At 48.7% G+C, this 25,352-nt stretch overlaps 2 protein-coding genes across 3 annotated transcripts in view; one reads left to right on the top strand and one right to left on the bottom strand.

The window, feature by feature from the left end:
* Positions 1-3,218: 3,218 nt before the first annotated feature.
* TINF2 (TERF1 interacting nuclear factor 2) lies at positions 3,219-19,321 on the bottom strand. The gene is made up of 6 exons (XM_075326045.1): positions 19,254-19,321; positions 10,344-10,528; positions 9,879-9,977; positions 5,801-5,902; positions 5,622-5,720; positions 3,219-3,506 (listed from the first exon to the last, which is right to left on the bottom strand). Exons 1-6 carry the CDS (start codon positions 19,279-19,281, stop codon positions 3,408-3,410), a joined length of 612 nt encoding a protein of 203 aa, XP_075182160.1. The 5' UTR covers positions 19,282-19,321; the 3' UTR covers positions 3,219-3,407.
* Positions 19,322-19,534: 213 nt separating this feature from the next.
* Positions 19,535-25,352, top strand: part of MARVELD3 (MARVEL domain containing 3) — a 29,806-nt gene continuing 23,988 nt past the window's right edge. For both annotated transcript variants that reach the window (XM_075326044.1, XM_075326043.1), the window contains exons 1-2: positions 19,535-19,614; positions 24,060-24,600. In XM_075326044.1, coding sequence (XP_075182159.1) covers positions 24,068-24,600 — 533 coding nt within the window. In that variant the 5' untranslated portion in view covers positions 19,535-19,614; positions 24,060-24,067. The remainder of the gene's footprint in view (positions 19,615-24,059; positions 24,601-25,352) is intronic.

Raw genomic sequence — 25,352 nt, 5'->3', positions numbered from 1 at the left:
AAAACCCGTGGGGCTGTCGCCAGACTGAAGGGCAGGGCTACGAACTGAAGATGCTCGTCTTCTATAACGAATCGTAGCAAACGCTGGTGCTCTGGAGCAATCGGCACGTGGAGATAAGCATCCTGATGTCTATTGATGCTAGGAAATCTCCTTGAGACATTGAAGCAATGACGGAGCGGAGGGATTCCATCCGGAACCGCCTGGTTTTCATGTGTTGAGCAGTTATAGGTCCAGAACGGAACGGAAAGAGCCGTCCTTTTTTGGCACCACAACCAGATTGGAGTAAAAACCGTGACCTTGTTCCTGCAGAGGAACAGGGATTACCACTCCTTCTGCCTGCAGAAGAGCATCGGCTCGGTCGGGAGGTGGGGAAGTTCTGAAGAATCGAGCCGGAGGACGAGCACAGAACTCTATCCTGTACACGTGAGACAAAATGTCTCTCACCCACCGGTTTTTGACCTGTGGCAGCTAAATGTTGCCAAAGCGGGAGAGTCTGCCACCGACCGCGGATGCGGAGAGAGAGGGCTGAAAGTCATGAGGAAACCGCCTTGGTAGCGGTTCCTCCGGCTGCCTTCTTTGGGCGTGATTGAGCCCGCCAGGAATCTGAGCCCCTCTGAGCCTTTTGAGTCCTTATGGACGAGGAAAACTGGGACCTGCCCGAGCCTGGAAAGGACCGAAACCTCGACTGTCCTTTCCTCTGTTGGGTTTTGTTTGATCTGGGCTGGTGTAAGGAAGAATCCTTACCCTTGGACTGTTTAATGATTTCATCCAATCGCTCACCAAACAGTCTGACACCAGATAATGGCAAACTGTTAAACACTTTTTGGAAGCAGAATCTGCCTTCCATTCCCTTAACCACAAGGCTCTGCGTAAAAACCACGGAGTTGGCGGACGCCACTGACGTACGGCTCGTAGAGTCCAGGACAGCATTAATAGCGTAAGTCGCAATGCAAACATATGCGAGGTTAAGGACGCCATCTGCGGCACAGATGTACGTGTGACGGTGTCCACCTGCGCAAGACCAGCTGAAATAGCTTGGAGCGCCCATACGGCTGCGAATGCCGGAGCAAACGACACGCCGATAGCTTCATAGACAGATTTCAACCAGAGGTCCATCTGTCTGTCAATGGCATCTTTAAGTGAAGTCCCATCTTCCACTGCAACTATGGATCTAGCCGCAAGCCTGGAGATTGGGGGATCCACCTTTGGACACTGGGTCCAGCGCTTGACCACGTCAGGGGGAAAGGGATAACGTGTATCCTTAAGACGTGTGGAGAAACGCTTGTCTGGATAAGCGTGGTGTTTCTGGACTGCTTCTCTGAAGTCAGAGTGGCCCAAAAAGTACTGAATTTACGCTTGGGATACCTGAAATGGAATTTCTCCTGCTGCGAAGCTGACTCCTCCACTGGAGGGGCTGAGGGAGAAATATCCACCAGTCTATTGATGGACGCTATGAGATCGTTCACCATGGCGTCACTATTAGGAGCATCCAGATTGAAAGCGGTCTCAGGATCAGAATCCTGATCAGCTACCTCTGCCTCATCATACAGAGAATCCTCTCGCTGAGACCCTGACCAGTGTGTGAAGTCGAGGGTCTCTCCCAGCGAGCTCGCTTAGGCTGACTGGGACTGTCGTCCGTGCAGAGCCTTCAGCCTGGGATGTATGGGACCCCCTTGGAGCACGTATTAGTTCCAACTGAGGGAGACCGGGGGGCATTGTTCAACAGTGCCCATTGTCTGAGTCACCGGCCTGGACTGCAAGTTTCTAGAATCTTGGTCATAGTCCCAGACATTTTATCCGCAAAAAACTGCAAACTCTGTCCTCTGGACAGTTTCACAGGTGGCTCTCTCTGGGCCACCACTAGCAGAGACTCTACCCAATGGGGGTTAGTGGAACCTGCCGGTAAAACAGCCTCACATGCGGTACAGACAGCATAGAAAGCCTGTGCCTTGGCACCCTTGCTTTTCTGCGGACGACATGCTGTTGTCTCCTCAGAGCAATCCAGGGGTATATAGCCAAGAAGCGACCGTACAGTGCAAATATAGGTACAAGCATAAAGTACACAAAACACTGTGGCACTAGTGGGGTCAGCACCAAGGTGCTGCTTACCGCCCGCTTAAGCGGGTGTGTGGTCGCCAGAATCCCTTGACCGGGTCTCCCAGAGCCTGTGTCCGTTCTCCAGCTTAGACTGCATGCAGGAATGGCTGCCGGCGTCCTGTGAAGAGGGGCGGGCCGTGGGCGTGCCCCAGACAAAGAGCGGGAAGCTGGCGTCCCACTGTGCCCAGTGAGGGGGCTGGAGTATGTAAATAAGACTCCAGCCCTCGGTGCTGACCATTGTACAGCGTCCCGCCCCTTCCCTGACTGGCAGGCCCGGGGGCGGGAAGGAAACGAAACTAGGCCGCAAAAGCCGGGGACTCGATTTATAAGTGCTGCCGTCGTAAAAGCACGGTCAGCGCGGAAGTCCCCGGCGCACCACAAGTCTCATCCGCGCCGCAGCTTCTAGCAGCGGCCGGCGCGGCAGTTTCCCACACATTAACTCACTCAGCTAAGCTGCAGTGAGTATAGCCCCAGCGCGCAGCGCTGTTGTCCCCGGCGCACTAACACACCCAGCATGCTGGTGTGTGTGTGCGTGGTCTGTACGGGGACACAGAGTACCTTAACGTTGCAGGGCCTTGTCCCTGACGATACTCAGCTCCATTCCAGCAGGATCTCCGGGTCTGTGGATGGAGCCCGGCCTCAGAGCCTGGAGGCCGGTAAGATCCCACTTCACCCAGAGCCCTCAGGGGGATGGGGAAGGAAAGCAGCATGTGGGCTCCAGCCTCCGTACCCGCAATGGGTACCTCAACCTTAACAAACACCGCCGACAAAAGTGGGGTGAGAAGGGAGCATGCTGGGGGCCCTAGTATGGGCCCTCTTTTCTTCCATCCGACATAGTCAGCAGCTGCTGCTGACTAAACAGTGGAGCTATGCGTGGATGTCTGACCTCCTTCGCACAAAGCATAAAACTGAGGAGCCCGTGATCCCACGGGGGGTGTATATGCAGAAGGGGAGGGGTCTTACACTTTTTAGTGTAATACTTTGTGTGGCCTCCGGAGGCAGTAGCTATACACCCAATCGTCTGGGTCTCCCAATGGAGCGCCGAAGAAAAGGTGTACATGGACGACGGAGGTGACAGATGATGGGAGTTGTCGTTCAAAAAACACCCACATAGCGTCGTGTTACGAAATCCAGCTTTTATTTCACATATAAGAATAGAATAAAACTATAAAATCAGAGGCTTTAAAAATAAATAAATTAACAATCACAGCAATCAAATGACGAGAGCATGGGGCGAAACCTCCCGGAGGTAATAAGTCAGACGATAGGGGGCGCAATTTTCAGAAAGTTCGGTAGCCATGGAGGGGTCTTCAGACGAAACGTAACTTACTTGGTCCTGGATTGGGTTGGATGGGGGGGCTGCGGTGGTGGTCCTTGTCCACGACAGGCTGCGTTCTGGCTTCCAGGACCTGTGCCAGGAGAAAGAACACACAGGTTGTCAGTAACGCTCAGGTGGAGCGTGCATGTGTTTTCACAGAGGGAATAAGTTGCTGCTAGAACTGGGAACCATATTTTTCAGATTATAAGATGCACTTTTCCTCCCAAAAATTTAGGACGAAAATGGGGGGTGCGTCTTATAATCCGAAAGTAGCTTATAGGGGGTGGGGAGAAGTTACAGAAGGCCAGGGGAATGCTGCGGTGGCTGTGCTGGAGTTACAGGCGCTGTGCTGCGGTGGCTGTGCTTGGGCTATGAGCGCTGTACTGTGGAGGCTGTGCTGGGGCTGCGGGCGCTGTGTTGTGGTGGCTGTGCTGGAGCTGCAGTGGCTGTGGCCGCTGTGCTGCTGGGGTTGCGGTGCAGATACTACTACGGTGGCTGTGCTGGAGCTGCGGTGGCTGTGGGTCCTGTGCTGCTGCGGGCGCTGTGCTGGGGCTGCGGTGCTGGGGCTGCGGGCGCTGTGCTGGGGCTGCGGGCGCTGTGCTGCGGTGACCGTGCTGGGGCCGCGGGCGCTGTGCTGCGGTGGCCGTGCTGGGGCCGCGGGCGCTGTGCTGCGGTGGCCGTGCTGGGGCCGCGGGCGCTGTGCTGCGGTGGCCGTGCTGGGGCCGCGGGCGCTGTGCTGCGGTGACCGCGCTGGGGCCGCGGGCGCTGTGCTGCGGTGACCGCGCTGGGGCCGCGGGCGCTGTGCTGCGGTGACCGTGCTGGGGCCGCGGGCGCTGTGCTGCGGTGACCGTGCTGGGGCCGCGGGCGCTGTGCTGCGGTGGCTGTGCTGGGGCGGCCATGCTGGGGCTGTGGGCGCTGTGCTGCGGTGGCCGTGCTGGGGCTGCGGGCGCTGTGCTGCGGTGGCTGTGCTGGGGCGGCCATGCTGGGGCTGCGGGCGCTGTTCTGCGGTGGCCGTGCTGGGGCTGCGGGCGCTCTGCTGCGGTGGCCGTGCTGGGGCTGCGGGCACTGTGCTGCGGTGGCCGTGCTGCGGTGAGGCACAGGCCGCCATCCTGAAAGTGTTGGCGGTGCGGACTTCAAATAATGGCGCCCGGAGTTGGCACGTGCACAGATGGAGCTCTCGGCTCAAGATCTCATCTGCGCACGTGCCGCCTCCAGGCCACTGATCTTCCAGAAGAGGACTTCAGGAAAATGGCGCCTGGAGGTGTTGCATGTGCAGATGAAGATCTCTGCCTGTCAATGAGCTGATAACTCAATCTGCGTACGCGCCAACTCCAGGCGCCATCTCTTTGAAGCCCGCACCGCCAACAGTTTCTGGATGTTTTCTACCTCACAGCGCTCGCAGTGAACATCTGTGACACCCGCCGCGCCTCCTGTGACCCTGCTCCACCACCGTCCCTGCCTCCTGTGACCCTGCTCCACCACCGTCCCTGCCTCCTAAGACCCTGCTCCACCACCGTCCCTGCCTCCTGTGACCCTGCTCCACCACCGTCCCTGCATCCTGTGACCCTGCTCCACCACCGTCCCTGCCTCCTGTGACCCTGCTCCACCACCATCCCTGCCTCCTGTGACCCTGCTCCACCACCGTCCCTGCCTCCTGTGACCCTGCTCCACCACCGTCCCTTCCTCCTGTGACCCTGCTCCACCACCGCTGAAGCCTCTACCTCTGGTAAGACACCAAATCATAAGCCGGACCCCATTTTTTTTTCCTCTGGGGTGCATCTTATAATCCAAAAAAACGTATTTCTCGAGAACAAAAAAGTCTTGATATGGCCAATCTGTCTCTTCCCCGACATCATGTGTTGTGGGGGGAGAATCAGGAGGTCTCCAATTACAAAAGATAGTCGCGGGGTCCCGACAACTTGTATACTAAGAATAGGAGAATATATTAGGGAATAGACATCAATGGGGTCTATTCCGCTGTGGCTTTAGAAAACAGATGGTGCTTCGTTCACCCTCCCCAGGTCTATCATCACTAATGATTTGATATGTTGCTGCATTGCAACCAAACGGGACTGCAAAGTGCAAGTGAATAGAGCCGCATTGCAGCCTGTAAGGTGCCACGTTGCCTTTTTGCTTCACGGTCGCAATATGACCCCATGACCTGTCTCGTGGCCAAAGTTGCCCCCCAATCCTCGCCCGTCTTTACCTGGAGGTTGAGCACAATCTGCAGCCTGTACAAGAATTCCCAAAGAAGCTTCTCGAGGGCGGCCATAAACGCGTCCCCGTATTCCAGGTGCAGCGTGTTCTGTGGAGCAAGACGTAGGCGATGAAGTGCGATAATGACACCGGTGCAGTACCGCTCATCGCCTGTAGGCGGCGTCTCACCTCTACATAGTGCTGCCGAAACGTTTCGTCCCGGATCATGCGAAGAACCAATCTCCGGAAATTGATCTTACACTGTTGGACCTTAACTGCTTTACGCTGAGCCTGAAAGCAAAGAACGGAGATTAAATGGTGGTGTATCTATAGGGGGGGTGCACCAGAGCTTTGGGGTCCCAAGTCCATGGCAGGAGGGGATATGGGGTTGGGTAGAGATTTTGCATCAATGACCAGTGACTTAGACGCAGCCATCTATACTCTTCATTAATATGGAGCAGCATCCGATCCTGTACGTCATTCATAGTGTTGGAAGGATAGCAAGATGGGGCAGATCGATTTCAATATGCCCAATCCTTTTTTTACTCAAGGGAGATAAAGCGCTTCCTGGGGTGTCATACGCCCAGTGGAATAACATCTGGATTATACGACCAGATCTACAGTTTACAATGTTTTTGGATCCATTTTGAGTTGGATCATTCATTCTAACAGGTCGGATCAAACCAGGCATAATGCAAACAAAAAAAAAAAAAATAAAAAGGTATTTTTAAAGATATTCTGACGTGATCTTCTCTATAAAAAAAAAAAACATCAAAAACATCCACAGGTCACGTCTTCCGAGGACGGAATGTGCTGACTCACCGAGGAGCTGTTTACGACCGGTGTTGAGGCACGGACTGGGAACATAAGGGAGGTGTGCGTTTTCAGGGGGAGGCGTCAGCAACAGGGGGTCCGAGTCAAAATTTACAGTGCGGTCTCATAGGAACCAAAAATAAAGAAGGCACACTGGAGCCATCTAGTGGTAACACTTATTAATGCAGGCAGATCAGGAGCTGAGCCCGATCCGCAAAGCGTTGTTATATGGTTGGATACAAGAAGTCAAGGACCCCCCTCACCACCAGGGATCAGTCCTGGCCATGTATTTGTAATATATACACACACACACACACACACACACACACACACACACACACACACACACACATTACATATACCCATATTATATATATAAAATATATTTACCGTACACACACACACACACACTAATTATATATATATATATATATATATATATATATATATATATATATATATATATATATATATTATATATATTATAAAAAGCTGTACTACCCTATTAACAAGAATGTATTCTGCACACAAAAACCACAGAACAAATAGATAGAAATGTAATTATTAAATTGTTGCCTATATTAACCAATCAGAGCTCAGATTAATTAACTGTAGCAAAATAGAAGCTAAGCTGTGATTGGTTGCTATTGGCAGCCTGATAAATCTCCAGGCAACAGAAAGCCCTCCCCCTGACAGTATATATTAGCTCACACATACACCTATAGACAGGTCATGTGACTGACAGCTGCCGTATTTCCTATGTGGTGCATTTGCTGTTCTTGTAGTTTGGCTGCTTATTAATCAGATTTTTATTTGTGAAGGATAATACCAGACTTGTGTGTGTTTAGGGCGATTATGTGGTGAGGTTGGTGTATGTGTGGTGAGATGTGTGCTGAGGGTGGTATATGTGTTCAAGCACGTGGTAGTGTGTGGCGCATTGTATGTGTGTGTTCATATCCCCGAGTGTGGTGAGTATCTCATGTCGGTGCCCCACCTTAGCAACTGTACGGTATATACTCTTTGGCGTCATCGCTCTCATTCTTTAAGTCGCCTTGTTCACATCTGGCAGCTGTTAATTTGCCCCCAACACTTTTCATTTCACTTTTTCCCCATTATGTAGATAGGGGCAAAATTGATTGGTAAATTGGAACGCGCGGGTTTAAAACTTCGCTTCACAACATAGCACCCGGCGCTGCCCAGGATAGTAACTGTCTCTCTGTTTCTCTCCCATTCTCCGTCTGTCTCTTTCCCTGTCTGTCTATCTATCTCTGTCACTTTCCCTGTCTGTCTCTTTCCCTGTCAGTCTGTTTCTTTGTGTCTGTCTCTTACCCTGTCTATGTCTGTTTCTTACCCTGGCTACATTGTGACACGCCAACATTCCATATAAGGGCGTGGCTGCGCATTCTTCTGAAGTTCTGGCTGCACTATGGCTCCCAGCTCCATTTGCTTTAACACTAGAACTACTGGACTCGTGACACCTATATAGAAATACATGGTGCAAAGTAGTCAAAATGACTACCTCAGTAGTTCTAGTGTTAATGGAGGCAGTTTTTTTGATGAATAACTGTAAAGCGCGGAGTTAAAATTTCCCCTCAAAACAGTCTATGACGCTCTCGGGGTCCAGAAGTGTGAGTGTGCAAAATTTTGTGGCTGTAGCTGCGACGGTGCAGATGCCAATCCCGGACATACACACATACACAGCTTTATATATTAGAGATGTATGTGTATATATATATATACACACACATACATCTCTAATATATAAAGCTGTATATATATATACACACACACAGTGTTAGGTCCAGAAATATTTGGACAGTGACACAATTTTGGCGAGTTGGGCTCTGCATGCCACCACATTGGATTTGAAATGAAACCTCTACAACAGAATTCAAGTGCAGATTGTAACGTTTAATTTGAAGGTTTGAACAAAAATATCTGATAGAAATTGTAGGAATTGTCACATTTCTTTACAAACACTCCACATTTTAGGAGGTAAAAAGTAATTGGACAAATAAACCAAACCCAAAAAAAATATTTTTATTTTCAATATTTTGTTGCGAATCCTTTGGAGGCAATCACTGCCTTAAGTCTGGAACCCATGGATATCACCAAACGCTGGGTTTCCTCCTTCTTAATGCTTTGCCAGGCCTTTACAGCCGCAGCCTTCAGGTCTTGCTTGTTTGTGGGTCTTTCCGTCTTAAGTCTGGATTTGAGCAAGTGAAATGCATGCTCAATTGGGTTAAGATCTGGTGATTGACTTGGCCATTGCAGAATGTTCCACTTTTTTGCACTCATGAACTCCTGGGTAGCTTTGGCTGTATGCTTGGGGTCATTGTCCATCTGTACTATGAAGCGCCGTCCGATCAACTTTGCGGCATTTGGCTGAATCTGGGCTGAAAGTATATCCTGGTACACTTCAGAATTCATCCGGCTACTCTTGTCTGCTGTTATGTCATCAATAAACACAAGTGACCCAGTGCCATTGAAAGCCATGCATGCCCATGCCATCACGTTGCCTCCACCATGTTTTACAGAGGATGTGGTGTGCCTTGGATCATGTGCCGTTCCCTTTCTTCTCCAAACTTTTTTCTTCCCATCATTCTGGTACAGGTTGATCTTGGTCTCATCTGTCCATAGAATACTTTTCCAGAACTGAGCTGGCTTCATGAGGTGTTTTTCAGCAAATGTAACTCTGGCCTGTCTATTTTTGGAATTGATGAATGGTTTGCATCTAGATGTGAACCCTTTGTATTTACTTTCATGGAGTCTTCTCTTTACTGTTGACTTAGAGACAGATACACCTACTTCACTGAGAGTGTTCTGGACTTCAGTTGATGTTGTGAACGGGTTCTTCTTCACCAAAGAAAGTAAGCGGCGATCATCCACCACTGTTGTCATCCGTGGACGCCCAGGCCTTTTTGCGTTCCCAAGCTCACCAGTCAATTCCTTTTTTCTCAGAATGTACCCGACTGTTGATTTTGCTACTCCAAGCATGTCTGCTATCTCTCTGATGGATTTTTTCTTTTTTTTCAGCCTCAGGATGTTCTGCTTCACCTCAATTGAGAGTTCCTTAGACCGCATGTTGTCTGGTCACAGCAACAGCTTCCAAATGCAAAACCACACACCTGTAATCAACCCCAGACCTTTTAACTACTTCATTGATTACAGGTTAACGAGGGAGACGCCTTCAGAGTTAATTGCAGCCCTTAGAGTCCCTTGTCCAATTACTTTTGGTCCCTTGAAAAAGAGGAGGCTATGCATTACAGAGCTATGATTCCTAAACCCTTTCTCCGATTTGGATGTGAAAACTCTCATATTGCAGCTGGGAGTGTGCACTTTCAGCCCATATTATATATATAATTGTATTTCTGAACATGTTTTTGTAAACAGTTAAACTAACAAAACTTGTGTCACTGTCCAAATATTTCTGGACCTAACTGTATACACTTACTGCATCTGAATCATCAGGAAAAACAGGAGGAAAGTGACGGTTCAGCGCGGAGAGGACGTCCAGCAGAGGCTTCTTTTCTTCCATCATGTGGAGCATAATCTGAGAAAATGAGAAATATAATAAAAAAAAATAAAAATTCTGGGATATTATCATCCCCCCTGCCTCCAAAAAAACCCACACCTATCAAATCCCTGTTGCATGCATTGTACATGTGACCGCTGCAGCTCATCATTAGTTTCCTCTGCTGTACATGTCAGCATGAGCATTGGGACCAGTGATTGTCTGCAGCGTTCACATGACATCATTGCTTCAATCTGGCACCCTGAGCTCAAGTTTAAAGGCCCCGATGGGGTGACAGTGGGGGCCTTCTACCCCTCTAACCACCTTAAAAGTGACAACCAAGCTCCATCACTGCAAGTTCCTGCGATGTCAGGGGGCGGCGAGGCCGGCACGGTAAGTGCTCACCTTCCCCCTCAGCCCGGTGCTGAGCTTGGCATGGTGTCTGTAGCAGAGGAGATGGGGAACTTGTTTGTGAGTTAATTCCAAAAACTCTAAAATTCTTCCAAAGTTCCGGACGTCCCTCTTTTTCATCACCAGCCATGAAGCCCTGATCAGCGCAGAAAGAGGCGATCCGGTGTCCACAGAGGGGCCTAGAAAAGAAGGAACAATCAGGTGTATGCGTCAGTAACACCAAAACCATGGTATAGGCGTGAGACGGAGGAGTGCGGGGCGCAGGTCATGGGGGATAGAACACTCACATATATGGAGAACAGGCGTCTGGTGAACCGATCCCAATTACTGCCCACCACATAGTGGAATCATTTTTAAGTTTGAAGGTATATATAATACTGCGCTGCACACACCCTAAAGAATCCCTAGCCTTAATTCTTGCACCCTAAAGAATCCACAGTCTCACTGCTCGCACCATAAAGAATCCGCAGTCTCACTGCTCGTACCATAAAGAATCCACAGTCTCACTGCTCTCACCATAAAGAATCCACAGTCTCACTGCTCGCACCATAAAGAAATCGCAGTCTCACTGCTCGTACCATAAAGAATCCACAGTCTCACTGCTCTCACCATAAAGAATCCACAGTCTCACTGCTCTCACCATAAAGAATCCACAGTCTCACTGCTCTCACCATAAAGAATCCACAGTCTCACTGCTCGTACCATAAAGAATCCACAGTCTCACTGCTCGCACCATAAAGAATCCACAGTCTCACTGCTCGCACCATAAAGAATCCACAGTCTGGGCGTGTCCTGGCTATGGAGGAGTGAGGACGTGTTTGTCTCAGCTCCTGCCACTGGACTACATTACTGACAATTAAACCAGCCCAAGAGCCTGGAAGAAAAGGATATGCAGCGGAGGAGAAGGGAGAGCTCCCAGGGGCCCAGCAGAGGAGCGTCACGGACAGAGGAGAAGGGAATTAGAGGCTTCCTTACCGGGCCGAAGCAGAGGACAGCACTGCAGACATCTCCCAAGATGGAGAGGCAGGGGAAGCCCCAGCAGCAGCAGAGACAGAGAGAGGAAACCACCCGGGCAGTGGAGGAGAGGCAGCTGATAACCCCAGACAGCCAGTATACAAGGTCTCAGGTACAGGAGATCCCTGGAGCAGGGAGCATGGGTACAACCCCCACCAATGCTGATTGCAGACCTGCAGTGGGGAGGCCTCAGGAGGGGGGAGAGGTGCCCTTAGGCCAGTTTCACACATCCGGCTTTTTGCCGGTTTCGCGGATCCGGCGCGCTCCCGTACAGTGAATACAGTACAATGACAGCGCAACAAGCGCCGGTCACGTGCTGTCATGTGACCGGCACATGTGACCCAGAAGTTACAGCGCTGTCATTGTACTGTATTCACTGTACAGGAGCGCGCCGGATCCACGAAACCGGCAAAAAGCCGGATGTGTGAAACTGGCCTTACCCCTGTCACAGAAGGAGGACAATAATAAATCTCAAGCAGAGGCTGTTAATGCTGCAAATGGGGAACAGGGCCCTGCTAGTGGAAATCTCCTATCTTCAGTGAGACACAGCCTGAGTCAAAGTGTGTATGATATGGAAATGCAAGCAGAGTTAGAGCCTGCCACAAGTACAATAAGATCACATGAACCAGGAGTGCTGACAGAACTTAATGAAATCCGGGCACACATCTCTTCTATGCCCACCAGAGAAGATATGGAGACATATATAGCAAGGCTGGAACAGGCATACCGCACAGAGCTGTCGGCCCTGAGGGGGGAGGTGGAAAGAGTGGACACTCAGAACCAAATACAGGCAGCTAAAATACAGAATATAGAAGACACCACTCAGGCACAAGGGGCCATTTTGGATCAACACTCCCGCCAAATACAATATATGGTGGAAGCAATGGACGATGCTGAAAACAGGGGCCGGAGAAACAATTTAAGGGTCCGGGGTTTACCAGAGTCTGTTGAACCTAAGGATCTCCAGAGAGCCCTCCAAGTGATGTTTAATGAGATCCTGGGTGAACCATCAAGCCAACCCCTGGAGATAGACAGAGTGCATAGAGCGCTTGGCCCTAGACCTACACAGAATGACAGACCTCGAGATGTGATTTGTAGGGTCCACCGTTATGTCCTTAAAGAGGCCATCCTGTTTAAGCTGCGCAGTGGAGTTTCACCAGCATACGAGGGGAGCCAAGTCCAGATTCTGCAGGACTTATCCCGTTTCACTTTACAAAGAAGGAGAGCACTGAAACCTCTCCTGGACATGCTCCGTTCGTATGAGTATAAATACAGCTGGGGATTTCCCTTCCGCCTGCAGGTCCGACACGCGGGAAGAATGCATGTTCTTAGGAACCCGACTGATATGCCATCGTTTGCTGCAGCCCTGGACATTCCGTTGGTGCCTATAGAGGAATGGCCGGTGTTTCCAATGGGGGTATGGGGTGCTGCCCCAGATGGTGATCGGATGCGTGGCCCTCGAAGAGGAAGACCAGTCTGATGTTTAAGGAGTTATTGGTTCATAAACAAAAATTCATTGGGTTGTTTCTCAATAGAATGTACCTCCCAGTTTTGCTATAATTTTTTTTTGCCAGGGGGATTAAGTCTTTCTGATTATGAGGGGGGGGGGGTTCCCTCCCGCCTTCCTGGAAGAGGGGGTGGGGGGCACCCCCGTACTGTGTATAGCACATTATTCTCTCTAGACCTTGTGTCCTCACATTATATAGGGCTCTGGCTGACAAACTAAGTTGAATAATTGCTTATTGTTAGTCCGGGGCAGGGGGCTCCTTTGTAGAAAGTTCCCTCCCTGATTGGGATAACACGCCATAAAGGAGTGGCGTAGTCTCACCATCCCTAGGTTAGACAGTTTGGTATTCTCTTATACCTATACAGTTACTTTTAGTCTTTTTAGACCCGACATTAGGGTCTTGTTGTGACCTTGCAGGCGGGAAGCACTCTGACCTCCTTGCCTTTGTTTTCTACTGCTTTGTTGGTAGTTTCTTTTGTATTCTCGACCTTCTTACCTCTTCTCTTTCCCTGCTCTTCCTATCCTACTTGCCTGCACATCTCTCTCTCCCTAATCCCCGAACCTATCCCTAGAGTCCCCACCGTTCCTCCGCATTGGAATGACGCAGATTAATTGGGGTTCACTAAATGTGAGGGGACTTAATGTCCCGCAAAAACGCTCCCAGATATTTTTTGACATGCACAAAAAAAAGAGTCCATATACTATTGATCCAAGAAACACATTTTAAAACGGGCCACCTCCCCATCTTTGGAGACAGATATTACACTAACTGGGTCCACAGTTCCAACCCAGAGTCAAAATCCAAGGGAGTGTCCATAGGCATCCATAAGTCCCTAGTGCACACAGTTCTAGATACACGGGTGGACACGGAGGGAAGATTTATATTCCTGAAAATTAATGTTAACTCATCTATCTTTACCATTGTCAATTGGTATCTACCGAATAGAGATCCGGCGACGACCTGCTCCTCTCTCCTGTCATCACTGGATGAATTCGCAGAAGGGACCGTGATCGTGGGCGGTGATTTAAACTTCACTTTGGACCCTAAGGTAGACACAACGTCGGGACATAACTTTCTCTCAATAAGGAAACTAACGAAGGTTAAACGTTGTATACAGGAACTCAGATTAGTGGATGCATGGAGAACACTACACCCAGTAGACCGTGACTACACATATTTTTCCCCGGCTCACTCTTCGTACAGCCGCATAGACCTATTCCTTGTAAGTCAGAAGGCCCTGACATGGCAGATACAGGCCTCTATAGGCAGTATCTCTTGGTCAGATCATGCCCCCATATTTTTGAGCCTCACTATGCCGGATGGGCCTGGGAGGCCATGGTCTTGGCGGTTGAATGATAGTCTGCTGAGGGACCAGGGATGCTTGAAAGACCTGCAGAACACAATAGATGAATTCTTGGAGATACACTCAGGAGACACTACTACCCTACCTGTTCAATGGGAGACACTAAAGTGTGTGTTGAGAGGGATCCTGATCAAACATGGGGCTAGGATTAAGAGGGAGAGAGCCCAAACCATTCTGTCTCTACTTCAGAATATTTCAGACCTAGAGAAGATCCATAAGCAGACATTATCCCCGGTGACACTGACAGAGCTAGTTAAAAACAGAGAGGAACTTAAATCCATTCTGGACCGACAATACGAGCGCCACAGGAATAGACTAAAAAGATTTATGTATGAATATGCGGACAAATGTGGCAGACCACTAGCTAGGTTATTACATCCGAGGGGGGACCCCAGTCACATCCCTACGATCAAAAAATCGGACGGCCTTTTGACTCAGAACCCAATCCACATAGCGGACCAGTTTCAAAAATATTATAGTGACCTTTACAACATAAGGGGCAAATTTGGGGATATGCCACAAGAAGCTTTGGAGACTAAAATAAATGATTACATACTTAAAACAGCCCTGCCGACTATACCCAATACTGAGGTTGAAAACCTAGAAGCAGACTTTACAGAGACAGAAGTGGCATCTATTATCAGGGATTCTCCCTCAGGCAAAAGCCCAGGTCCGGACGGGTTTACCCCCAAGTTCTATAAAATTTTTCAGACTCAGTTATCCCCGTTCATGACCAAAGTATTTAACTCCATATCTGAAAACTCCCAGTGGGTAGCGCAGTCTCTTGAAGCACACATATGTGTTATCCCCAAACCGGGAAAGGACCACTTGCTGGTTACAAATTACAGACCCATCTCACTGATTAATTTAGATTTGAAATTTTTCTCTAAAGCACTTGCCAACAGACTTGCCCTGTCCCTGCCTGGGATAATACATACGGACCAGGTGGGATTTGTAAAAGGCCGGGAGGCACGGGACAACACCAACAAATTGTTCCTCCTGATGGCTCGGTCGAGGGCTCAGTCTCTCCCCATGTGTTTACTTTCAGTGGACGGGGAGAAGGCCTTCGACCGGGTCAGTTGGAGCTTTATGATGGCAGCCTTGAGACAGGTGGGTTTGGGTCAGAAATTTTTGGGCAGAATTGCGTCCCTGTATACGAGACCCTCAGCAAAAGTGAGGACAAATGGGTTTCTATCATCATCCTTTCTGGTCCACAATGGAACGAGACAGGGATGTCCACTGTCGCCCCTCTTATACGTCATAGTCATGGAGCACCTTGCGGTCGCCCTGAGAAACAACACAAGCATCCACGGGATAGAGGCGGGTGGGGAGAACCGTAAGCTGGCTCTATTCGCGGATGACCTTCTCATGTTCATTTCCCAACCACACATATCCTTCCCGTCCTTGCTCAAGGAGTTCGAAGAGTTTGGCAACTTAAGCAACTTCAAAGTAAATTTTTCCAAATCAGAGGCCATGAACGTGACTTTATCGGCAGAAGACCTTGCGAGAGTATCACAAAACTTCCCTTTTAAGTGGCAACCGTCAGTTTTAAAATATCTGGGAGTTATGGTACCTAGGGATCCAGCAAAAATTGTACATCACAATTTTTTCCCCTTATTAGAAAGGACAATCAGGGACTTAAAGAAATATGACAAAAAGAGATTGACGTGGTTTGGGCGTATAAACGCGATAAAAATGGATGTGTTACCGAGGTTCCTGTTCCTGTTTCAGACAATACCCATACAGCTACCGCTAAGTTACTTCTCCAAGATCCGGACAGCCTTGTCTGGGTTTGTCTGGGGGAACAGGAGACCCCGAACAGGAATTAAAACTCTGACCAGACACAAAAGTGACGGGGGGGCGGGGCTCCCAAATTTTCAATTATATTACAAGGCAGCTATCCTAACGAGATTACTGGACTGGCATTTTCATGGTAATTCGAAACAATGGGTGGTGATTGAACAGGATGTACTGGGAACTCCCTTACATTTACTTCCATGGTTAGAGAAAGAAAGTAGGATCCAGATAGCGAAAGGAATGGAGTTCACGCGGACAGCGATGGGGATGTGGGATGGAGAGATAAAAAAGGGATCTCTCTCTCAGGAGCAGGGCCCACTTACCCCCGTATTCGGTAATAAGAAGTTCCCCCCAGGACTCCACTCCCATAGATTCGGGGGATTTACTCGGGCGGATGATACTCGTTTTTGTCACGTGCTCCAGGGACACACCCTACCAACTTATATTTCCATGCAGGCCACAGGGAGAGAGATTTCCTGGATGGAATATATGCAGTTGAAATCTTTCCTCTCGTACCAGGACAGGGAGAGAAGGATGAGGACACCCCCTACTCCTTTTGAGAAAATATTTTTACAGGGCTCATCACCTGGACATGGCATCTCACTCATTTATAAAATGCTGAACCAGAGAAATAGGGTGGATAAACCTCACTTTGTCTGTAGGTGGGGAGAGGAACTGGGAGAGGATATTCCAGAGGACGATTGGAGCAGAGCGTACCTGTGGACCCACAAGCTTTCCTTGGCGTGCGCCGCTCAAGAGAAAAGTTATAAAATTCTCACAAGGTGGTACCATTACCCGACTAAATTACATGCTATATTTCCCTCTGTGTCTGATGTGTGCTGGAGGTGTGGCACAGACACAGGTACAATGCTACACATATGGTGGAGCTGTACTAAGCTGCAACCCTTTTGGGACTCAGTGTTCTACCTGTACAAAAAGATGAGCGGAGGTGAAATAGAAAAATCCCCCCAGGTTGCTCTTCTTTCTATGCTCCCAGGAGCTATTAAAACACAAAAAAGGGACATGTTGCGATTTTGCCTGGCGGCTGCCCGTATGATTATCCCACGATTTTGGAAACAGACTAGATGCCCTACGGTGCTGGATTGGTTGGAGGAGATGACAAACCTCCAGAGAATGGAGGAGCTGACAGCAGAACTAAATGGGAACACAGAAAAATTTACTACAGTTTGGAGACCATGGATTATGTTCATGGAGTCCCCAGAGTTTGTGGAGAGTTTGGCGAGCTTTTTGAACTGAGAAACGGTGGGGAGTCTCATTCCTTCCCCCCCCCTTTTTTCTTTTCTTTTCTTGCTTTCCCCCCTCTCCCCCCTTCTCTCTAATTTCCTCTTCTTTATGCTTGTATCTTTCCTCTTCTTTCTTTCTTTTCTGAACATTAATCTGCATTTTTCTAGTTTCATTTTTTATATGAAAAGATTTATCAATAATTCATAAGACAATAGACACACAAGGAGAATGAGTATATTAGGATACGGGAAGTCAAAAGAAGTGGGAATTCTGACCTATAATTTATAAGTGGTTGTATGGTAATAGCACAAAGATAATTTGAAGAATTCCAAGAAATTTAGTAATGTAACAATTTCTGGATGTTATCCCGGCATTGAGAAAATGATGTTTATGTATTGTAATTGCACAAATGATATGTTTGTATGTTGACAACAGTTTCATCAATAAAACAGATTTGAAATAAAAATGTCCGGCGGCCGAGAAAAAAAAAAAAAAAAAAAAAGAATCCACAGTCTCACTGCTCGCATCATAAAGAATCCACAGCCTCGCTGCTCACACCATAAAGAATCCACAGCCTCGCTGCTCGCACCATAAAGAATCCATGGTCTCACTGCTCGCACCGTAAAGAATCCATGGTCTCACTGCTCGCATTGTAAATAATCCATAGTCTCACTGCTCGCACCATAAAGAATCCATAGTCTCACTGCTCGCACCATAAAGAATCCATAGTCTCACTGCCCGCATTGTAAAGAATCCATAGTCTCACTGCCCGCATTGTAAAGAATCCATAGTCTCACTGCTCGCACCATAAAAAATCCATAGTCTCACTGCTCGCACCGTAAAGAATCCATAGTCTCACTGCTCGCATCGTAAAGAATCCATAGTCTCACTGCTCGTACCATAAAGAATCCATAGTCTCACTGCTCGCACCATAAAGAATCCATAGTCTCACTGCTCGCACCATAAAGAATCCATAGTCTCACTGCTCGCACCATAAAGAATCCATAGTCTCACTGCTCGCACCATAAAGAATCCACAGTCTCACTGCTCGCACCATAAAGAATCCATAGTCTCACTGCTCGCATTGTAAAGAATCCATAGTCTCACTGCTCGCACCGTAAAGAATCCATAGTCTCACTGCTCGCACCATAAAGAATCCAGTCTCACTGCTCGTACCATAAAGAATCCATAGTCTCACTGCTCGCACCATAAAGAATCCATAGTCTCACTGCTCCCACCGTAAAGAATCCATAACCTCACTGCTTCCACCGTAAAGAATCCATAGTCTCACTGCTCCCACCGTAAAGAATCCATAACCTCACTGCTTCCACCGTAAAGAATCCATAGTCTCACTGCTCCCACCGTAAAGAATCCATAGGCTCACTGCTCCCACCGTAAAGAATCCATAGGCTCACTGCTCCCACCGTAAAGAATCCATAGTCTCACTGGTCCCACCGTAAAGAATCCAGTCTCACTGCTTGCAGCATAAATAATCCATAATCTCACTGCCTGTACAGTAAAGAATCCATAGCAGCACTGCAATTAAGCAATTAATCCAGGCATGAAATGGACGCAAGTAGAGGAAATTTATTTTCCCCCTTTTGCAAGTAATAGCAGCACTTCTCCACTAGATGGCGCACAAGGTATAAGTGGCAGATGAGGGGCAATGCTCAGAGGAAAAACTTTCTTTCTTGTTTTGATGAGCCCCTTCATTCCTTCTGTAGTCAGGTGGCAGACATTGCACCCTTCGACCAACCCGGTTGCTATAGCGACCCATTGGCATGCCGCAGCTTCCCTCTATTCGGATACCAGTCGCTATTGACCGCAGCATCTAAGGGGGTTCATGGTCCGGGAAACCTTTCGTCTCCATGGCTACAGATTACAAACAAACCCTCCCGGCCCCCTACACATGCACTGTCCACATATAATCCGGCCACAGACGTCCTAGAAGCCCCTACGTCACCGGCTAATATTCACCTGACGCCACTGCTCTCCTCTCGCTCATCTCCACGGCTTCCAGAACATGTCCAAACTCATTTCCACAAACCCACCAATCACAAAGCCCTATACTCCCTTCCACCCAATCATTACATAGCTGACATTCTCTTCCCCAATCGCTTTTCTCCCGCCTTTATCAGTCTGGCCAATCACATGAAGGCAGTTCTGTGCGCGTTCCCCTGTGCGTTCCAGGCGTCAGCGGCGCGCATTCCTCTGCGTTCCAGACGTCGGGGGCGCGCACGCCAGAAGCTCTCAGGTGTGTTTGTAGCGTCGGGGGCGCGCTTTCGGGTCCGAGTTTCGGTTCCGGCTGTTACGCGGAGAACATAAAGCGGAGAATTGGGTGAGTAAAGCACCGAAAACCGGAGGGTTATACAAGGTAGAAGCAAGGGATAGTAATAAGGGTCCTCCGGGGTCTGGTGCATGAGCACAATAGTGCATGTCTGACTACACTTATCCGGACTTTATTTTACTAATAAAAGGAACATTTTATTTTTTCCTCAAACAAAATAATAATTAGTAAAAACTGGAAATTTAAATCTGGTGCACTTAAAAAGTTTCTGGTTGCTATGGTTACAAGCTTTTTTTTTTAAGTGTTTTGTATTTTAACTATTTTTTTATGTAGTAATTAATATTATTTTTTATTTTATTTTTGTATTATTTTTGTGAAATCATATATGTGATTGTATATTTATTTTATTTTTAGTATTTATTTCTAGAATTATACGTAGAATTTATTATTATTTATATGCAGAATAATATATACTCTTTCTATGACACATATTTTATTAAAATGTGGAATGATACAAATAATTTTTTATTTATTATTTAATTTGTATTTATTTTATTATTATTATTATTATTTTGTGGCATGGTAGTGCCCGCTCATCGCTAGTTACCAGTACTGAGCACCTGAGCATGGTAATGCCCGCTCATCACTAGTTACGAGTACTGAGCACCTGAGCATGGTAGTGCCCGCTCATCACTAGTTACGAGTACTGAGCACCCGAGCATGGTAGTGCCCGCTCATCACTAGTTACGAGTACTGAGCACCTGAGCATGGTAGTGCCCGCTCATCACTAGTTACGAGTACTGAGCACCCGAGCATGGTAGTGCCCGCTCATCACTAGTTACGAGTACTGAGCACCCGAGCATGGTAGTGCCCGCTCATCACTAGTTACGAGTACTGAGCACCTGAGCATGGTAGTGCCCGCTCATCACTAGTTACGAGTACTGAGCACCCGAGCATGGTAGTGCCCGCTCATCACTAGTTACCAGTACTGAGCACCCGAGCATGGTAGTGCCCGCTCATCACTAGTTACGAGTACTGAGCACCTGAGCATGGTAGTGCCCGCTCATCACTAGTTACGAGTACTGAGCACCCGAGCATGGTAGTGCCCACTCATCACTAGTTACGAGTACTGAACACCTGAGCATGGTAGTGCCCGCTCATCACTAGTTACGTGTACTGAACACCCGAGCATGGTAGTGCCCGCTCATCACTAGTTACCAGTACTGAACACCCGAGCATTTTAGTGCCCGCTCATCACTAGTTACGAGTACTGAACACCCGAGCATGGTAGTGCCCGCTCATCACTAGTTACCAGTACTGAGCACCCGAGCATGGTAGTGCCCGCTCATCACTAGTTACCAGTACTGAGCACCTGAGCATGGTAGTGCCCGCTCATCACTAGTTACCAGTACTGAGCACCCGAGCATGGTAGTGCCCGCTCATCACTAGTTACCAGTACTGAGCACCCGAGCATGGTAGTGCCCGCTCATCACTAGTTACCAGTACTGAGCACCCGAGCATGGTAGTGCCCGCTCATCACTAGTTACCAGTACTGAGCACCTGAGCATGGTAGTGCCCGCTCATCACTAGTTACCAGTACTGAGCACCTGAGCATGGTAGTGCCCGCTCATCACTAGTTACCAGTACTGAGCACCCGAGCATGGTAGTGCCCGCTCATCACTAGTTACTAGTACTGAGCACCCGAGCATGGTAGTGCCCGCTCATCACTAGTTACCAGTACTGAGCACCCGAGCATGGTAGTGCCCGCTCATCACTAGTTACCAGTACTGAGCACCCGAGCATGGTAGTGCCCGCTCATCACTAGTTACCAGTACTGAGCACCCGAGCATGGTAGTGCCCGCTCATCACTAGATACGAGTACTGAGCACCTGAGCATGGTAGTGCCCGCTCATCACTAGTTACGAGTACTGAGCACTCGAGCATGGTAGTGCCTGCTCATCACTAGTTACCAGTACTGAGCACCTGAGCATGGTAGTGCCCGCTCATCACTAGTTACCAGTACTGAGCACCCGAGCATGGTAGTGCCCGCTCATCACTAGTTACCAGTACTGAGCACCCGAGCATGGTAGTGCCTGCTCATCATTAGACACATAAGACGGAAGAGAGAAGGCTTCGAGCACAGACTGGTGACATCCACCATACCACGATGATTAGCATATGATGTGGACAATTATAAAACGTATTGTCACGGATCTGCAGGGTAGCGGAGGCTTCAGCACAGATTGCTGGATTGATGCATAAGAGTTTTTAAAAGAGGGGCTGTTAGTTTACATGGGAACAAGTTCTCTTTAAAAAATGGACAGCGCATGCATTATACACCGATGGCATCCACGTGCTATCTGTGATTTTCATGGACCCATAGACTTACATGGGTGATTTTGATTCATGACTTAGATGAAAAATGAACATGTCTCCATTTTTTTTTTTTTACAAACTACTCGATCCCTAAAAAACCCCAAAGAGATTTTGGGTGAATTTTTTTATACATGAAAAACACAGATAAAGCACTCATTTCTGGTTTCTGCCTCGGTGTTTGCACTTGACGTCTTCAGACTAATGATCATGGTGACAATTGTCCAGAGATTTAGTGAATGGTGAAGGTGTCTCTATGGGGAGGGGGGAGGACTGACGTCTTCTTCCCACGATTATACAAGAAAACATGGCGCTGGAGGTTTCTATGGACCTTGCACTGGCAGAACCTGTGCAGATTAGAAGGGGTCCACATGGCGGGGGGCTACACAGGACTTGTGCAGATTAGAAGGGGTCCACATGGCGGGGGGCTACACAGGACTTGTGCAGATTAGAAGGGGTCCACATGGCGGGGGCTGCACAGGACTTGTACAGATTAGTAAGGGTCCACATTGCCGGGGGCTGTACAGGACTTGTGCAGATTAGAAGGGTCCACATTGCCGGGGGCTGTACAGGACTTGTGCAGATTAGAAGGGGTCCACATTGCCGGGGGCTGTACAGGACTTGTGCAGATTAGTAGGGGTCCACATTGCCAGGGGGCTGCACAGGACTTGTGCAGATTAGAAGGGTCCACATTGCCGGGGGCTGTACAGGACTTGTGCAGATTAGAAGGGTCCACATTGCCAGGGGGTTGCACAGGATTTGTGCAGATTAGAAGGGGTCCACATTGCCGGGGGGCTGCACAGGACTTGTGCAGATTAGAAGGGTCCACATTGCCGGGGGCTGTACAGGACTTGTGCAGATTAGAAGGGTCCACATTGCCGGGGGCTGTACAGGACTTGTGCAGATTAGAAGGGGTCCACATTGCCGGGGGCTGTACAGGACTTGTGCAGATTAGTAGGGGTCCACATTGCCGGGGGTTGCACAGGACTTGTGCAGATTAGAAGGGTCCACATTGCCGGGGGGCTGCACAGGACTTGTGCAGATTAGAAGGGTCCACATTGCCGGGGGGCTGCACAGGACTTGTGCAGATTAGTAGGGGGTCCACATTGCCAGGGGGCTGCACAGGACTTGTGCAGATTAGAAGGGTCCACATTGCCGGGGGGCTGCACAGGACTTGTGCAGATTAGAACGGTCCACATTGCCGGGGGGCTGCACAGGACTTGTGCAGATTAGAAGGGTCCACATTGCCGGGGGGCTGCACAGGACTTGTGCAGATTAGAAGGGTCCACATTGCCGGGGGGCTGCACAGGACTTGTGCAGATTAGAAGGGGTCCACATTGCCGGGGGCTGTACATGACTTGTACAGATTAGTAGGGGTCCACATTGCCAGGGGGCTGCACAGGACTTGTGCAGATTAGAAGGGTCCACATTGCCGGGGGGCTGCACAGGACTTGTGCAGATTAGAAGGGTCCACATTGCCGGGGGGCTGCACAGGACTTGTGCAGATTAGAAGGGTCCACATTGCCAGGGGGCTGCACAGGACTTGTGCAGATTAGAAGGGGTCCACATTGCCGGGGGCTGTACAGGACTTGTGCAGATTAGTAGGGTCCACATTGCCGGGGGCTGCACAGGACTTGTGCAGATTAGAAGGGTCCACATTGCCGGGGGGCTGCACAGGACTTGTGCAGATTAGAAGGGTCCACATTGCCGGGGGCTGCACAGGACTTGTACAGATTAGTAAGGGTCCACATTGCGGGGGGGCTGCACAAGACTTGTTTGTCATATTGTGGTTCCCTATAATGAGTATCGGCACTATAGTATAAATGCTGGATTTTTGGAGGGGGTGCACGCGTCCTACCCCTCCTGCACCCTTTAGGAGCGGTTTAGGAAAACATCATGTTGGATGCAGGGAGAATAGTTGTAATAGACACGTGCGTCCCCCGCCCATCTGTTGGAGGGGCTGTCCAAATTGTAGCCTCCTTTTTTTGGATGTGTTGATGATTAGTGTTATTGCAATGGGCGCAGGGCTGTGACCCACTTAGAAAGTTGTCTGTGGACCACTGAATAAGTCTGCATGAAAGATTCAATCACTTAAAGGGGTCGTCCATTCTTGCTTATTTCAGGTCTGAGAATGGTGGATAATGGTCCCTATCCGGGCGATGGGGAGAGCCGAGCACCGAGGAAGCACCGATCCGAGCAGCGCAGCAGTCGTCCCAATACACACGACACTCCAAATGGATATACCGGGGAGAGGAATCCAAACCGGAGCCACCACGAGTGCAGCCAGAACCGGCCCCGGGAAAGAGACGAGCACCACGGAGAACGGAGGCAGAACAGGCCCCGCGAAGACAGGAGTCGGGACCACCATCAAGAAAGAGAGAGGTACCACGGGGACCAGAATAGGAGCAGGGACCGGCACTACGATGGCGGGGGACACAGCAGATACGAGGCGGATAGGAGCCGCAGCCGCTATGAGGATAGAGACGGGTATTACATAGAGAGGAGCCCCAGCGGATACGAGGAAAGGAGCCATCACCACAGAGAGAGGAGCCGCAACCGACTGGAAGAGCGGGAAAGACACCCAGAAAGCTATGTGCAAAGTGTAGACCAACATGGACTCTCTATGAACAAAAAGGAGCCAGAACGTTACTACTCGTCTGAGAGGTGAGTGCAAAACACAACCCCTACATCGGAAAGGCAGTATTATAGTAGTTATATTCTTGTACATAGGAGCAGTATTATAGTAGTTATATTCTTGTAAATAGGGGCAGTATTATAGTAGTTATATTCTTGTACATAGGAACAGTATTATAGTAGTTATATTCTTGTACATAGGAGCAGTATTATAGTAGTTATATTCTTGTACATAGGGAGCAGTATTATAGTAGTTATATTCTTGTACATAGGAGCAGTATTATAGTAGTTATATTCCTGTACATAGGAACAGTATTATAGTAGTTATATTCTTCTACATAGGGAGCAGCATTATAGTAGTTATATTCTTGTACATAGGGGCAGTATTATAGTAGTTATATTCTTGTACATAGGGGCAGTATTATAGTAGTTATATTCTTGTACATAGGGAGCAGTATTATAGTAGTTATATTCTTGTACATAGGGGCAGTATTATAGTAGTTATATTCTTGTACATAGGAGCAGTATTATAGTAGTTATATTCTTGTACATAGGAGCAGTATTATAGTAGTTATATTCTTGTACATAGGAGCAGTATTATAGTAGTTATATTCTTGTACATAGGAGCAGTATTATAGTAGTTATATTCTTGTACATAGGAGCAGTATTATAGTAGTTATTTCTTTGTCGCTCCATTGGGAGACCCAGACAATTGGGTGTATAGGCTATGCCTCCGGAGGTCGCACAAAGTATTACACTTAAAAGTGTTAAGCCCCTCCCCT

The sequence above is a fragment of the Anomaloglossus baeobatrachus genome, chromosome 10, assembly GCF_048569485.1.
Source record: "Anomaloglossus baeobatrachus isolate aAnoBae1 chromosome 10, aAnoBae1.hap1, whole genome shotgun sequence".
In the NCBI taxonomy this organism is placed as follows: domain Eukaryota; kingdom Metazoa; phylum Chordata; class Amphibia; order Anura; family Aromobatidae; genus Anomaloglossus; species Anomaloglossus baeobatrachus.
Note: the sequence above shows the minus strand (reverse complement) of the source record. Positions and strands in the feature narration are given on the sequence as shown.

What these genes read in the sequence shown, in the direction of transcription:
- TINF2 (XM_075326045.1), bottom strand. Translation starts at nt 19,281, where the DNA reads ATGAGCGAGAGGAGAGCAGTGGCGTCAG. An exon ending in GAGGAGAGCAGTGGCGTCAG is followed by an intron (nt 10,529 to 19,253) that starts GTGAATATTAGC and finishes CTTCTTTTCTAG; the next exon opens with GCCCCTCTGTGGACACCGGA. An exon ending in AGATTGTGCTCAACCTCCAG is followed by an intron (nt 3,507 to 5,621) that starts GTAAAGACGGGC and finishes CTCCTGGCACAG; the next exon opens with GTCCTGGAAGCCAGAACGCA.